Source organism: Ambystoma mexicanum, chromosome 1q (assembly GCF_040938575.1).
Source record: "Ambystoma mexicanum isolate Mex_15411 chromosome 1q, UKY_AmexF1_1, whole genome shotgun sequence".
NCBI classification, from domain to species: domain Eukaryota; kingdom Metazoa; phylum Chordata; class Amphibia; order Caudata; family Ambystomatidae; genus Ambystoma; species Ambystoma mexicanum.
The window spans coordinates 594,590,018-594,603,806 of NC_090922.1; the positions used below are offsets into that span (position 1 = coordinate 594,590,018).

Below are 13,789 nucleotides of genomic sequence, written 5' to 3' on the forward strand. Positions count from 1 at the left end.
GTTCACTTTCTCCGAGGCCCATCGATGATCCGTGGCTCCTGCTGTAAAATGTATACTTTCCATGAGTAATCTGAATTTAACTGAACGGTTACCTTAGAGAAACGCCAATCGCTCTTCCTCCTTATAACTTCCTATTCCAGAATAAGGTCCGACAGGGGGTGGAAATGAGTGCCTCCCCGAGACCTTTCCTCCGCCTTCCAGTAAAGGATAGAGGAGGGGAAGGACCTCAGGGAAACCCTCTGGGGAAGAAAACCCTGTGTCGACGGCCGCTGGATAGAGGTCGTCTGGACGGAGAGGTTTCCGGTATCCAGAATATCCGCAGGTGGGGAGCCGTCTGAATAAAGACAGGAGAGAGTGGTGAGTATGAGAAGGGTAAGTAGAAGGCAGAGTATAATCAGAGAAATGCCAGGAAGTACCTGAATGAAAGGAGGTAACGACCTATCAAGCTAGATTGGAGATCCTCCGATGAGACTCTGATGGGATCAGTCTCGAGGACGTATCTGGAAGAAAACTGTTATCGAACCCCAATAATGCGGATTGTACCCTGAGTCTCACAGCTTCTAAAGTTGGTGAAAAATACAAAGTGTCAATTCGGATTCTCTCACTATCCCCCGGGAGTATTAAGGACAGTCTGACTATTAAGTCTCACGTACCGAACACTAGGGAGGGAATCTCACTAGCGGACTGTTCAGTGAGGTTCGGCTCGAAACGTGCGTGGGTTAGAGCGGTAGTTCGAGTCAAAAAGGAGTTGGGAGAGTAAGTCGAGTCTGTAATAGAAAAATGGAAGGGCAGGGTTAAACAGAAGGAATATAGAAGAACGAACAGGTAGGCAGTAAGATCCTAGAATCAAACTCACTAAGCGTTGTTGTAGAAGAGTAGCAACGCATCCGCGCGTTGGTGGCAGGAACAGATGAACCGGCTCCAGAGCAGGAGGGCAGTCCCTCCACAGCGCAGGGTAGTTCAACTTCTAGACCCACACCTTACGTAGCGGCAGCCATCTTGGTAGTAAAGATGGCCGAAATCCATTTAAGGGACCATCGATGCCACAGCGACCACGGTCTCTGTAGGGGCGTGAGACCTGCTTTAAAGGGAGTCACTCAAGGAGGATCCCTCGACGGCTCCTCGAGGAACTCTGCTATTCCAGGTACATTGGGGTGGTAGAACCATTTTAGAAGGGAATAAGACTCATTGAACAATATATCGCCTGGGCTTGTAGTATATCTTTATTTTACAGGTTGCCCAGGTTGGGGGGGGGGGGTCTCCACACAGAGCTGTGTCTAGTGGTAGGGGCCAGTATTCTGCCAATTGTTCTAACCAACTGCTTTTCTCCTATGTCTACTGTTGGTTACCTTTATTAATTGATTTGTGCGACATTTGACCAGAGTACAGTTGATGCACTTTAATGAAATTTGATAATAATTGTGGTACCACTTAGAACTGTATATATTTGCCATTGTAGATTAACGGAGTACAAAGTCAGTTATTGTGATTGTGTATATAACCTTGAAACTTAATTATATAAAGACTGTGTTTTAACTAATACAGTGTGCAGACATTCCTTTGTGGGAGCTTGGGGACTAGACTGTACTTAAGAACCAGCCTGCATCACCTCCTGAGAAGCTAGGCCTTGATTGCTCGTCCATTGCTACCAAAAATAGAGAATGTTGGCTGGGGTCCTCTGTGACTCTCCTCTACCATATAGAGAGGAGGAGTACAGACAACCCCCTCCAGTCTCTACAGGAGCCACTCAGTGACCTGGACCTTTTAGTATTCTTCCCTCAAGGAGAATCACCTCTCGCTTTGTCAGAAGAACGTTTTGACAGAGTAGTCGAAGGGGATTTTTTGGGGAGTCTACCTACCGACAATTTCCCTTTACGCTGCTTCAGAGCTTTTCCAGTCATCAACTGACATTTGACAGGCTGAGGTCTTGTGCTCCACACCGGGACACCACAAGCATTCTCGATGCGGGTCCGTCAGTGACATTCGGCGTTGCAGTCTTGGCATTTTTTAAACCCGGTCTTCGGGGTTGTCAGAGCTGTAGACAAAGATTTTTTGATAATTCTCAAAGAAATATCTGAAGAGCGCCATAGTTCATGAAGCAAAAGCTTACTCAGTAAAACGGAACTGAAGCCAATGGGCGCTGTGCGGGTATTAGCATAATTGACCTAAAAAAAAATATCTTACCTTTATTTCGGTCAAATTTAAATAAATATATATGGGGTGGGTAAGGGTATAGATTAAGTTGAGGTGGAGTGGTTGGGGGGGTCTGCCCCCGCATTTTAGACCAAAAAAAGGTCAAATAAATTCAATCAAATGTGATTAGGTCAAATGTTTTAGGTCAAATAGACCCAAACCCGCTGCACGTGCTATATATACCTTCAATGACATCATCCTTGAGACGGAGGCCCTCTAGTCGACCATATCGACACACAGCGCCCGCTGCCAAAAATATTTTCCGAAGCAGCTGAAGCTGGATATTGAAGATATCAAAAGATGAGGAATACGTGGAGGACACAATCCATTCAAACAGAAATGTCTTGGTTGGGTAGGTTGACAGCGGTTAAAATGACCTTGCTGCCACGGTTATCGTACACTTAAGGCATTACCGATTTGGATACCAAGGGCGGTTCTTAAGGAACTTGAGTCTCACATCTTTAGGTTTATTTAGGCAAACAAGCTCTCCACTGTGGTCAGGCATATGCTGATGGCGGCAAAAGAAAAAGGGGGTCTGGCAGTACCCGATATAGAACGCTATCTATATGCTGCTCAGCTGGCCCCACTTTTAGAAAGACGGGCGGCACTACAAAATCCTAAACATTGAACAATTCAGCCTCAGGGCCCCCCTGTATGACTGTTGTTGGCTTGCTCCTGAAACTAGAAAGCTTAACAGGAGAGGGCTCCCCTCAACCGAGACAATGCTCGACTATTGGGACAAAGCAGCCCACAAGTATGCAACAACTACTTTCCCCTCTCACCGTCCCCAGCACAGATAAGGTTAAATGGGAGAAGGATATCGGTAAGCTCAGACGATATGGCATGGTATAACATTTAGACATCGGTTGGGAAATGCTCCAAATCGGATCAATTTAAGGAGAATGCCATCAAATGAATGCTCCAATGGTATTTTACCCCAGAACGATTGAATAAGATGAACCCAGCACACTCCCCCACATGCTGGAGATGCTCTAGCGCCACAGGAACCTCTCTTCATATGTGGTGGACATGTCCCATTATCTAGGTGTTCTGAAAGGAGGTGCTGGCCCCAGGTTAACATACTTACCAGAGCCAACCTGGTAGCAGACTCCCAAGTGGTGTTATTGGGTGATGAAGACCTGCAGGGCATTGTAAATTGGGGGCTAAAACATTTAAGCTAAATAACCCACTTCCTGGTAGCATAGAGGCTGGTCATAGCAAAGAACTGGAAGTCCGACTGTTTCAGATATTAAGGAGTGGTGGACTAGAGTTTGGTATCTGACGCAATGAATAAGATAGATGCAGCACTTAAAGGGGAGATGATGCTGTACCTACAGGAATTGGGGGCCACCTTATCACATATTTGAGCCAGCATGATAACCCAGGAACACATCACAGACCTCACGAGAGGACAACCTTCTCATTGTTTTAGGTATCTATATTAGACCTGGAGACCCACTGACTTCCACATTGATTCTCATGTTTAACTTGTGATTAAGTTCAATTTTGATTGGACGTTTGCTAGGTTGTTGTCTCATTTCTGAGCCATGTTCAAACTGTAGTACTGACTTTGATATTTGTGTAGCGTTTAAGTAAAAAGACATGATGGTTGTAAGCGGCAGCAAGCACAGTGATGTGGTTTATTTAATCTTTCATACAAATTTCAACAAAAAAAAAGGAAGAAAAAAATAAATAAGTGTTGACAGATGACAACGTATTTGTATGCTACATACATAGGAAGGAAGTTACAAAAAAAGGTTAGCCATTTTAGCCATTTTAGAATTATGGAAGATGTATCAAAATGAGAAAGCAGACCCACCCGAGGAGTGGATGCTTAATAAGCATAAAGAGGAGGACGCAACGCCCTCAGCTCCTCTTACTCCTCCCAAAAAGGATACACAGCTGAAGGTAAACTGGGAATGTACCCTTTAAAAGAATTGAAGGCAGCGGCGGGGTATGTTAATCCAATGTACGCACCTCCCGCTTACAATAGTGAAGATAGCATGGAAGAAATTAAGATTAAGGAGCGAAAAATGATAGCAGCACACGATAATCATAAGAGCGTGTGTTAAACGAGTCTTCACGAGATCGCTGGTTACCTTTTCTTCCTGGAGACCGTGGAGTTGAGGTTGCCAGTCTGTCGGAGTATCTCTTGCCGATGAATGAGTAACGCGAGAAATTAGCCCAATACCCTCCTGACGATATATGACAGGATGGCACTGAACCAACTCCCAACGCCACGGGTGGCACTTCTCCGTATTTACGTGGCGTCGGGACAGTGTTTCCACTGGCAGAGAAGGCTTGATGAAGACACCGATAATGGTGGAAGCTGAACTCCGGAACATCCAAGAGGGTAGCAAGGCACAGGTACCGGCAGGGCACAAGACAGGTAAAGGAGGAAGGTCTGCAAGGTCAAACAGAACAGACAAGGGAATCCTACTATCCTAGCAGAAGGGAAGCAAACCAGGAACCCAGACAAGAACTCCCCTACCCTAACCCAGAAGGCAGGCAAGGACAAGGTAGAACTGGGAAGCAAGGGGTAGGAGGACTAAGGAGCAGGGAGAGGACAAGGAGGAAAAGCTGGACTAGGCAGGATAAGGCAGAGTAAGGAACTGGAAAGGCTGAACAAAGCAGGATAAGGTAGAGCAAGGAACTGGAGAGGCTGAGGCACGGACGCCTGGGCTCCAGCAGCGCATACACAGTAAAGGCCGTGTTGAGACGCGTTGTCCCTGTGTATGCGGCACTCTTTTAAAGCCCGGCATCAAAGCGAGGCTTGGAACGCATGTTCCGACACTGCGCATGCGCGGGAAGTCGGATACTGACGATCCGCGCATGCGCAGATCCTCGCAAGATGGCGGCGCCCACGGAACCCATCCGGGCCGGCGTGGGGAAAGACGCCACCGCGGGTACAGCCTCCATGAAGGAGGAGACCGCTGCGGCCGTGGACCCGGGACCCCAGGATAGGTAAGTGGCGCCCGCGAGCGAGCGCGCGGTGTGACAGCGTGATGAACGAAGAAGCAGACAGAAAGAAATGGAGGAGGAAGCTAAGCGACAAAAGGAGGAGAAGGACAGAGCCAAGGAAGGGATTGTAGTGCTAACTAATGGACAGATATTACTGAAGTTAGATGGAAAGGGCAATGAAGCCCAGAGAATGAAAGAACATAGGTTGCAAATAAGGCAAGAGGAAGAAGAGAACAGGGAGATGAGAAGAAGAAATGAAAAGTAGTAGAGAGCAAAAGGATGAAATAGAATATCTCGTTAATAGAAGCATGGTGCCAGCTGAAGCAAAAGAACAATTGCAAGAAGAGAAAGGATCACAACAGCCCTGTAGGGAGCTGCAGGGAATGCCGAGGACACAGACATGGGCTGACGAGCAGGAGGCAGAAAGTATAGGGAAAAGAATTGTCGATTTATATAGGCAGATGAGGGAATATCGAAGGATTTTTACCAGAAGGAACAGGAAGTAGATTGGGTGACATGTTGGTAGATGAGCATAAAGCGCTGTCATTAAGCGGGTTAGATCTGGATGACGAGGAAAGGGACGAAGGCCATACAAGCTGGGCTATAATGATGTCAGATGAAAAAAGGGAAAAAAATTAGATGGCACAAAGAGAGGGTGCATGCGTTTTTTTTTCGATAGACCCAAGTAAAGAAAAAGGGGTAAAATTGTCAGATTTAGAAGACACTAAGGAGAAAACACCAGAACCAGCACCATATTCTGAACGGTCACCAGTACGATCGTATAGCGCCGGGGATATATCCCGCCATATTTAGGCAGGTTAAGGTTGCTGCCAGGACAAAGACAGAATGGGGGAACTAGCCCCACCTGGAAAACGAGAAGTCTAGGTGGGTATAATTATGGTCGAGGGTATATGCAATTTCCAACATTAGAAAAACGGGGAGAGTGACTGCAATATATTCCATTGCCACAAATGGATAAAGACAATTTGAAATGTAAATTGCCTAGTTTGACTACCGGTGCGGGAAAATGGATTCATGAGTTAGAATGAATGACGTTAGCAGTGGGTGCTGTAAAAGGCCTACTAGCGGCCAGTCTAGGGGTGACCTGACGACATTTGGAAGCAGGCAGGGCATGCGAGTCTAACAGCACAAAACACAACACATGGAGTGCCATTTAGTAACTGTAGAGCAGATGTATGGAGAGCGCTTAGAGTACAGTATCCCGACAGATCAGACATGGGTGCGATTATGACAATAGAAACGGGTCAGAATGAAGACCCTGCTGCCTTTATTCAAGAGACTCAGGAGCGCTGGAAGCTCAAGACAAAAGAACAGTGGGATAAAACAGTAGCATTATTTTACCACATTTTCAGGGTCATCAAGAGTTTGGCAGTAACCCTTAAATGCAGCGGTAACGCTATTATCGCTGCAATTAAGGGACCGCCAAATCACGGGATTGGTAGTACTTAGCCCCGTCTCTGAGCTGGGGGTAAATCTGCCGCAAATTTGCTGATTTTCGGCACAATTAGCGTGCGGTAATACCGCTGAAAATTCCCCATTGGGCCCAATGGGGAATTCCTGAATGGGCCCAATGGGGAATGGGGAATTCCAGTTACGCCAAATCCGTGATCCGCCGCAAATGGCACCGAGGGTTTGGCGGTACTACTATTAGCCCCGGCTGTATCCCGGCGGATACTACCCAACTCGTGATGAGGCCCTTTGTGTCAAAGACTGCCCCAGCCAGTGCAATGGCAAATGAAGAAACAGATGAGAACGGAAGCGAAACCCTTCCCAGAAATACAGTTGACTAGTGTACATCATTGTCACATGTTGCTAGAGAAGAACAAGAAAAAAAAGCAGAGGGTAGAAAGCAAGAGGAAGCACAGTTAGTTCAGAAAATGTCAAAATGTGCTATAGAAGGGGCGGTATTGACATTTGGTGAAGGTGTGGTAACACAAGGCATACAGCCAGTGCAGACAAGCAATGTAGGGTATCCTGCAAATCAAGGTGGGTATCATTTTTGCCCATGAGGCAGATGGAATGCACCTAGAGGACGACAATGGGGATTTGAAAACGTTCAAGGAGAAGGTTTTAATGGAGGACAGCCACAACAATGTTGGAATATGGGACATATAGCTTGAACCTCTAGGAGTAGAGATGACATGCTATCAACAGGTAGAATAGCCCCATTAACCACCTCAAACACGGATGCCAATAATCATAATTATAACATGAAAGGTGTGTCTCGGGTGGGTGACAAATACACAAGCTGCATTCCTGCACAGAGGTGGCACACTTCAAGGTGCCTGCCTGAAACTGTGGTCCTGTGGTCTGCCTGTAGGCAGAATTTGGACTCAGTAAGTTGCCACTTTATTGGCATACAATCTTCCTGGACTAATAAAGAAAATGTGATCTGTGCAAGTGCCCCCAGTACCCACTGGCTGGACGTATTAAAATGTACGTGCTTTTGTTGTGTTGCACAATCCTAAATATGATCAAAGAATAAATATAAAATGTGTGCACTGCTACATCTAATTTTATACCATGTAATGTTGTTCAATATATGCTTGGCATGGGATGTTATGCCTGCACCCTCCACCCTTTTACCTCGTGCAGTGTCAAGTGGTTAGCACACACCATGTGATTATGTGACTAAAAGGGCCGCCGCCGCACGGCTCTGCATGATAAAGTTATCTCGACCGTGCGGCAGTTCGAACATCAACTCCTGCGTCTCTGTAGATGCAAGTATGCATGAGGTGACCCAGTCATAACGTGCCCCATGCAGGAGGTGACCCAGTCATAACGTGCCCCATAACACTAACGAAACATACCACCGAGGATGCCTCTGCAAGAGATCGGTGCAAAATAAAAACTCCATTCCCACTACACTTACCCCTAAAAGCATACCACTTCCACTACATCAATCACTGGCGGTGACAGCAGAGTAAAGCAGGCGCAGACAGAAGAACACCAAACCAGGAAGAGAGCTCCAATCTCAAACTGGTAGTGGCCCATTCATCTACAAAGTAGTACCCGCCCCCTCTACTTACAACTGGAGCGACCATGAGCAAAAGGGAGCGTGGATATTCTGAAAGTTCCCAATGTTGTTCAACCAGCGTAAATTAAAATATGTACTGTACGTTTAATCGCGCACTGTCGTCTCATACACTTTAAGAAGTTATTGAGCTAGAACTTTTTTATTATTTTATAATGGTACATTAATGAAAGCAGCACGATGAATTATATAGGGTATTAAAAAAGAGAACAGTGGGGTAGTTTCTTGAAAAATAAGGACTTATGCTGCAAATTGATCGACAAAATCATTGCGGCCATACCATTTTGTTGGTTGTTTTACTTTTGTAGAAGGAAATATGCTCTTAACACAGCGTTCTTTAGTGGTGCTCAGAGCGGCCATGTTAGATGTGGGCAAACACCTCAACCTCCAATCAAAATCGGGGGCTGAGACTCGGCACTCCTGTCACCCAATAGAGGAGCTGATGAGCTACTATACTTGCGAATAGCGCCTTTCCTTGGCACGTGCCTGTATTTAAATTGAGGTCTCGCGCGCAACCCAGCGGAAGAACGTCGTGCGCCGTTTCAGACTCAGCGAGTTGCCAGTGCATTTTTTTTGGCAAGCAGTAGAGATGTCCGCAGCTGGTAGTAGGAAAAGGCGGAACGACGTGGACCGAGGCGAGGTGAGAGTAAGACTGAAGAAGTAATGTACACTTCAGCGCTCTTTACCGTTTTATTGGTCTGCGCTCTAGAGCAAAGCAGCATTATGTGTTCGGTAGTAGAAAGTCTAGAGTTTAATCTTTTTCACAATTGGTTTATGTGATAACTACACTATGTAGTGCGTGTCTTTGATGAATGTTCATCCAATAAAATTGTGAAAACGGGGATGCACGGAGATACCAATTAGCCACGTTGTAAAGGTATAAAAAGTATTCCGAAGCATGCGTCGGGCTGGGGTGCGAAATAGTAGGAACTGTGGCATCTTCTCCCTCGATAATGTGTGCCCAGGGTTTGGATATGTATTCTATGTCAAGACCGGAGACTTGTATTATGCTTTTCTCTCCTTTTTTACTTCTCGAGCAGCAATTAAACAAAACAGTATTACTTGTGAGTGTAAAACAGAAAAAACAAGTTCCATGAAACAAATCGTCTTAGAGCGGCCCTCGTTCCGCCAATCGCGTTTGTCTGCTCCCGAGGCTGCCCGGCTCCACCCCTCCTTATTATGCTTTTGCGCGTTAATGACTGTTCGTTCAAACTAAGCGTGCACGATTGAGATTTAGACAAGTTCGTTCCCGAGTCCGTTGTGGGTGATGCCAAGATGACACCCACCCCCCACTCCAATGCCTACAACTAAACATTAAAGTGTAGGGCAAGTTTGGCTGCTTTTGAAAGGTCTGTTGAGGTCCAGATGATATTTGCTTTGCTAGGAGGGTGAAAATGTACGAGGAGTGAAACTCTACAAGAATTGAAAAGTATCCTTCTGCTACAGGATTGAAGATGTGTTGAAACCGGCTCATCAAACCAATTGTCTCAGATTATTTCTTTGTTGGTGGATTGGGGGGAGCATATGTCTCCAATTTAAAAGATTCATAGACCTATGAAATGAACACAGTATATATAGCGGAGGCTCACTCAGAACATGTCTGTTTTGTTTTGGATTCTTAATTTGCACTGCCTCTGTGTCCTCATCACTCGCCTTCCCCTGCTTTCTCCAATATCTAAATTCTTCACACTCCCTCTGTTCTTTCAATCCCACCCCTGTTATGTTACACTCCCCCACGCCCTCCTCTTTCAGATGTCCAATCTGTACTCTTACTCGGTTTTTCACACTCCCTTTTGTTTTCATATTCCTTATTGCATTTTGCCTTCATTACCTTACTACTTAGTAGCATCTGTCTTAGTCCTACCTTCCTTTTAATTTTCCTCCCATCCTGACTTTACGTTTAGTTTTTCCCCTTTACCCTGTGCTCTGCCCCTTCAGTCTTCTCCCTCCAGTCCATTTTGTCTCTTCACTCGCTTTTTGATTCATTCAGTTGCTTGTATGGTCCCTACCTCACATTCAGTTTCTCACCCTCTTTCATTTTTCTCTTAAACTCCCCTTTCTTCTTGCTCTCCCACTTTTTGTCTGCTCTTTGTCTGCTCTATTTTAATCCCCTGTATTGTATTTTGTCTCCATTCATGAGTAGATGATCCAGTCCTGCTGTTTCCTTTGCAAGACGACGTCCCAGTACGCAAAGAATAAAGCCTAGACTGGATGACCACGTTATATACCATGTGGGCAAACTGTATAGCTCTGCTTATCTGTGTGTGTGTGTCTCTCGGTATTTTTCTGTACCTCTTTCCCTTCCCCTCATCTCCCCCTCAGTGGGGATCCAGGTTTTTAAAAGGGCTGTGTTTTTAAGATTGGTGGTCTGGGACTAGGGCGTGTGAGAGAAAAGGGTAGATAAGATGAGGGGCATATATTCGATAAGCAAAATGGTGAATTGAGGTGTGATGAACTGCACCATGCGTCTAGTACCTTGATTCCTACATGTGAACCAGTTGTAGTCTGTCGCCATTTAGTGTAAACTCGAGAGCCAGTTGGGGTGGCTCCATTTTGGTCTCTTCCTCAAAAAGAAGACAGACCTCTAAATACTGTTTTTTTCTAACTGTTGGTCCCGCCTCTCCAATCATTGTCAGTCTTCTTTGACCCCCTCCACCACACACCGACGTTTAGAGTCTGCTTTGCAGCCCTCTGCTGCAGTCTTTGAGCGAAGAGATGATTGGTCCACTCGCCTTTCAAGTGCTCTGGAACCCTTCCTCCCATGATTCCTGTACCCATTCCAGCTACCTCTGCATTATTCCTGTAGGTCTCTGGTTTTGTTCCCTATGTACAGTGCTCTGCTGCTTCCCAGCTAGATCTGCACTTGGATACAAGGGTACAGCCAATGACATGCACCTGATGCATGCCTGTGCCCAGGACACTATTAATGGACCGTTTGAGCTACCATTCTCCAAGATAAAAGCCACTTATAGATGGCAATTAAGAAGCAAGTCTACTAATTATGACTACAAAAGGGTGTTTGATGTGGACATTTATTTAGTTTTCTAATCAAACCCAACCCCCCTCCTTTTTAAACTTATCTTCATTTAAATGATCTCTGTAAGTTTAACCCAGAAGTGTATTTCATACTAACTGTATTTCGTATGGAGACTGTGGGAAATCATCCTTTGACCCACACGATCTTGAGCTCTGAACATTGAGCCACGATTCAATTTCCATCTGGCAGACAATCGAATTTCAAGAAGATACTAACTAAATGTGACTGACAATCTTGAACACCTCACCTGACGGAACCCCTGCTGCAGTGCCGCTGCATCTGTGCCACCGAGCCGCTGTCCGTCAATCTCCGTCGCGCTTCCTGCTCCGGTGGGAGACGGTGGGCTGTGCGTAGAGTGGGCCCGCCCTGAGAGTGTGATTGTGACCTGCAGCATTGGCAGGGAAGGCGGGACACAGCCTGTGCCTGAACCATATAACAGTCAGCTGGATTAATTAAGTGGAAACAGTGGCCTCACCGTTCGGGTGAAAAGGCATGCCTAAAACACATGAAAGCACATATATATCTATATCTTGCGCCCTTTTACTCGCCAAAGAGCAAAAATAATGTACACCAAAGATACCACAGCAGTCTTGCTACATCTCGACACCCTAATGTCTATATAGTGACCATGGACATAGTCTCTCTATTCAAAAATCCCACAAAGAGAGACACTTAAGGTCATTGATAAACCATTACGAGCTATAGAAATGCCTATAAATTTCATCATGCATATCGCGCTAACTAAAAATGACTTTATGCTCGATGAGAAACAAATCAGCACTTTTGCCCCATCGCTAGCGAACTTATACGTAGCTGATTTTGAGTAACACTACATTTACGATACAGCAAACCCATACATATGGAACATCTTAAGCTGGCAGCGCTATATCGATGACATTCTTATATTTTTTGAGGGAACAGAGAATAATTTATGTGAATTTATGAACTGGATCGCTTTCTAAAATTCACCTACGAATTCAGCAAGGAAACCGCTACATTCGTGGATCTGAAATTGACCAGCAATGGACCAAAGGTTGCAACTACAGTATTCCAAAAACCTACTGACAGAAACTCTCTGTTAGAATACACTAGTTTCCACCAAAGGACTCTGAGAAAATCTCCCCTTGGGTCAGTTTCTTAGGTTTAGGCGCAATTGTACTACAAGGCATGAATTTGACTCTCGGGCAGATAATTTGCGTCGGAAACGGAGAGAATGGAATTATCCAGAAAAAGAACCATACGACATGCCTGAAAGAGAGCTCGCAATATAGCGAGAGAAACGACCCTGACACAGCATCCAAAAAAGAAGAGATGAGAACCAGATAACAGCGGTATTTCACCACTCCCCAGTGGTGAACCGCATCAAAAAGGAGATCAAGAAACTATGGTATCTCTGAATGATGGGGAGACCAAACTGAGCGTCCCTCTTTTTTGCAATAAAAAGGAGATATCAGTGACATATTAGTTCATACCCATAGGGAAGAAAAAACAGAAATGGACAACCAGAAACGCCTATGGACAACTCCAAAAGCTATAGGACATACACCGTCTGCAGTGCCCCAGATAAGATTTTGCAAGTATTTTACTCTCTGTTTTTAAACGTTGAGAGTAAATGTAATTTAAGAGCTTAAAAATGACTTTTCTCCTTTGCAAGAGTAAAATCTGTGACATTCAGCCGACGCATGCACAAACTGTATGGAAGACATTACTGTACGGCAGCTTTCTGCATTGTGACGGAATACACCTTTCATTATTTTTCTAAGGTCTGGCCATTGGATCTCTCCTGTATATATTGAAATGTTTATAATGATCAAAAAAATCACGATGTGAGATCCTATAAATCAGCAGGCTATGGTTCTGAACAGAGTTTATTTCAGAAAACCACAAGTGTTACAGTTCAATTAGTTTACATATCTTTCGATAAGCACGAAAGGCTCAAAAGGAATGGACAATAGTGATTGAATTTGGTGGAAATACAGATTGCGTATTTACCTCTTTTGTGTTGAGGTACAGTGGTATACAACAGTTAGAGGAACATGTACTTATACAATAGTGCACCCGGGACATAGGGTGATCCAGGGTACCGTAAACACGGGGTGTACACAACATAATCTACAAGACATGCACGAAAAAGGGTATTTGCAGTTGTGTCACTGAGGATCGACACGGGTGTGTTTCGGCCAGGAAGGCAGAATTGTTGCCTGGATGGTATTGGCCTTCTTCAGGATGAGCACCAAATGTGGTGTAGTCCGTTTTGTCTGCTGCTGTGTTAGCAGTGGTGATGCTGTACAGGATCATCCAGGGGAAATGCTGGATGGTAGGTGCAGGGAATGCACTGGGGGAGCCTTGGGTTCCTGAGGTAACGATTTGGTCAGGATCCAGTCGGCTAGAGGAGGGCCTAAGAAGGTCCCTCGTCGCGGGCCGTGAATGCAACGTGCGTCGTCGGGGGATCTGTTGCTGTAAAGGTAGCCGACTGGATCCTTGTGGTTTTCTGAAATCAACTCTTCTGTTCAGAACCATAGCCTGCTGATTTGTAGGATCTC

The 13,789-nt window shown here is 45.3% G+C and overlaps 2 protein-coding genes across 5 annotated transcripts in view; one reads left to right on the forward strand and one right to left on the reverse strand.

Annotated features, from left to right (window-relative positions):
* The window catches only part of DARS2 (aspartyl-tRNA synthetase 2, mitochondrial), a 530,183-nt gene extending 521,998 nt beyond the window's left edge, over positions 1-8,185 (reverse strand). The window contains exon 1 of the mRNA XM_069641110.1: positions 8,048-8,185. The gene's annotated coding sequence lies outside the window, so the exon portion shown is untranslated. The remainder of the gene's footprint in view (positions 1-8,047) is intronic.
* Positions 8,186-8,701: 516 nt separating this feature from the next.
* Positions 8,702-13,789, forward strand: part of CENPL (centromere protein L) — a 391,919-nt gene continuing 386,831 nt past the window's right edge. For 2 of the 4 annotated variants that reach the window (XM_069641112.1, XM_069641113.1), the window contains exon 1: positions 8,702-8,849. In XM_069641112.1, coding sequence (XP_069497213.1) covers positions 8,799-8,849 — 51 coding nt within the window. In that variant the 5' untranslated portion in view covers positions 8,702-8,798. The remainder of the gene's footprint in view (positions 8,850-13,789) is intronic. The other 2 variants (XM_069641114.1, XM_069641115.1) reach the window with 2 other exon arrangements.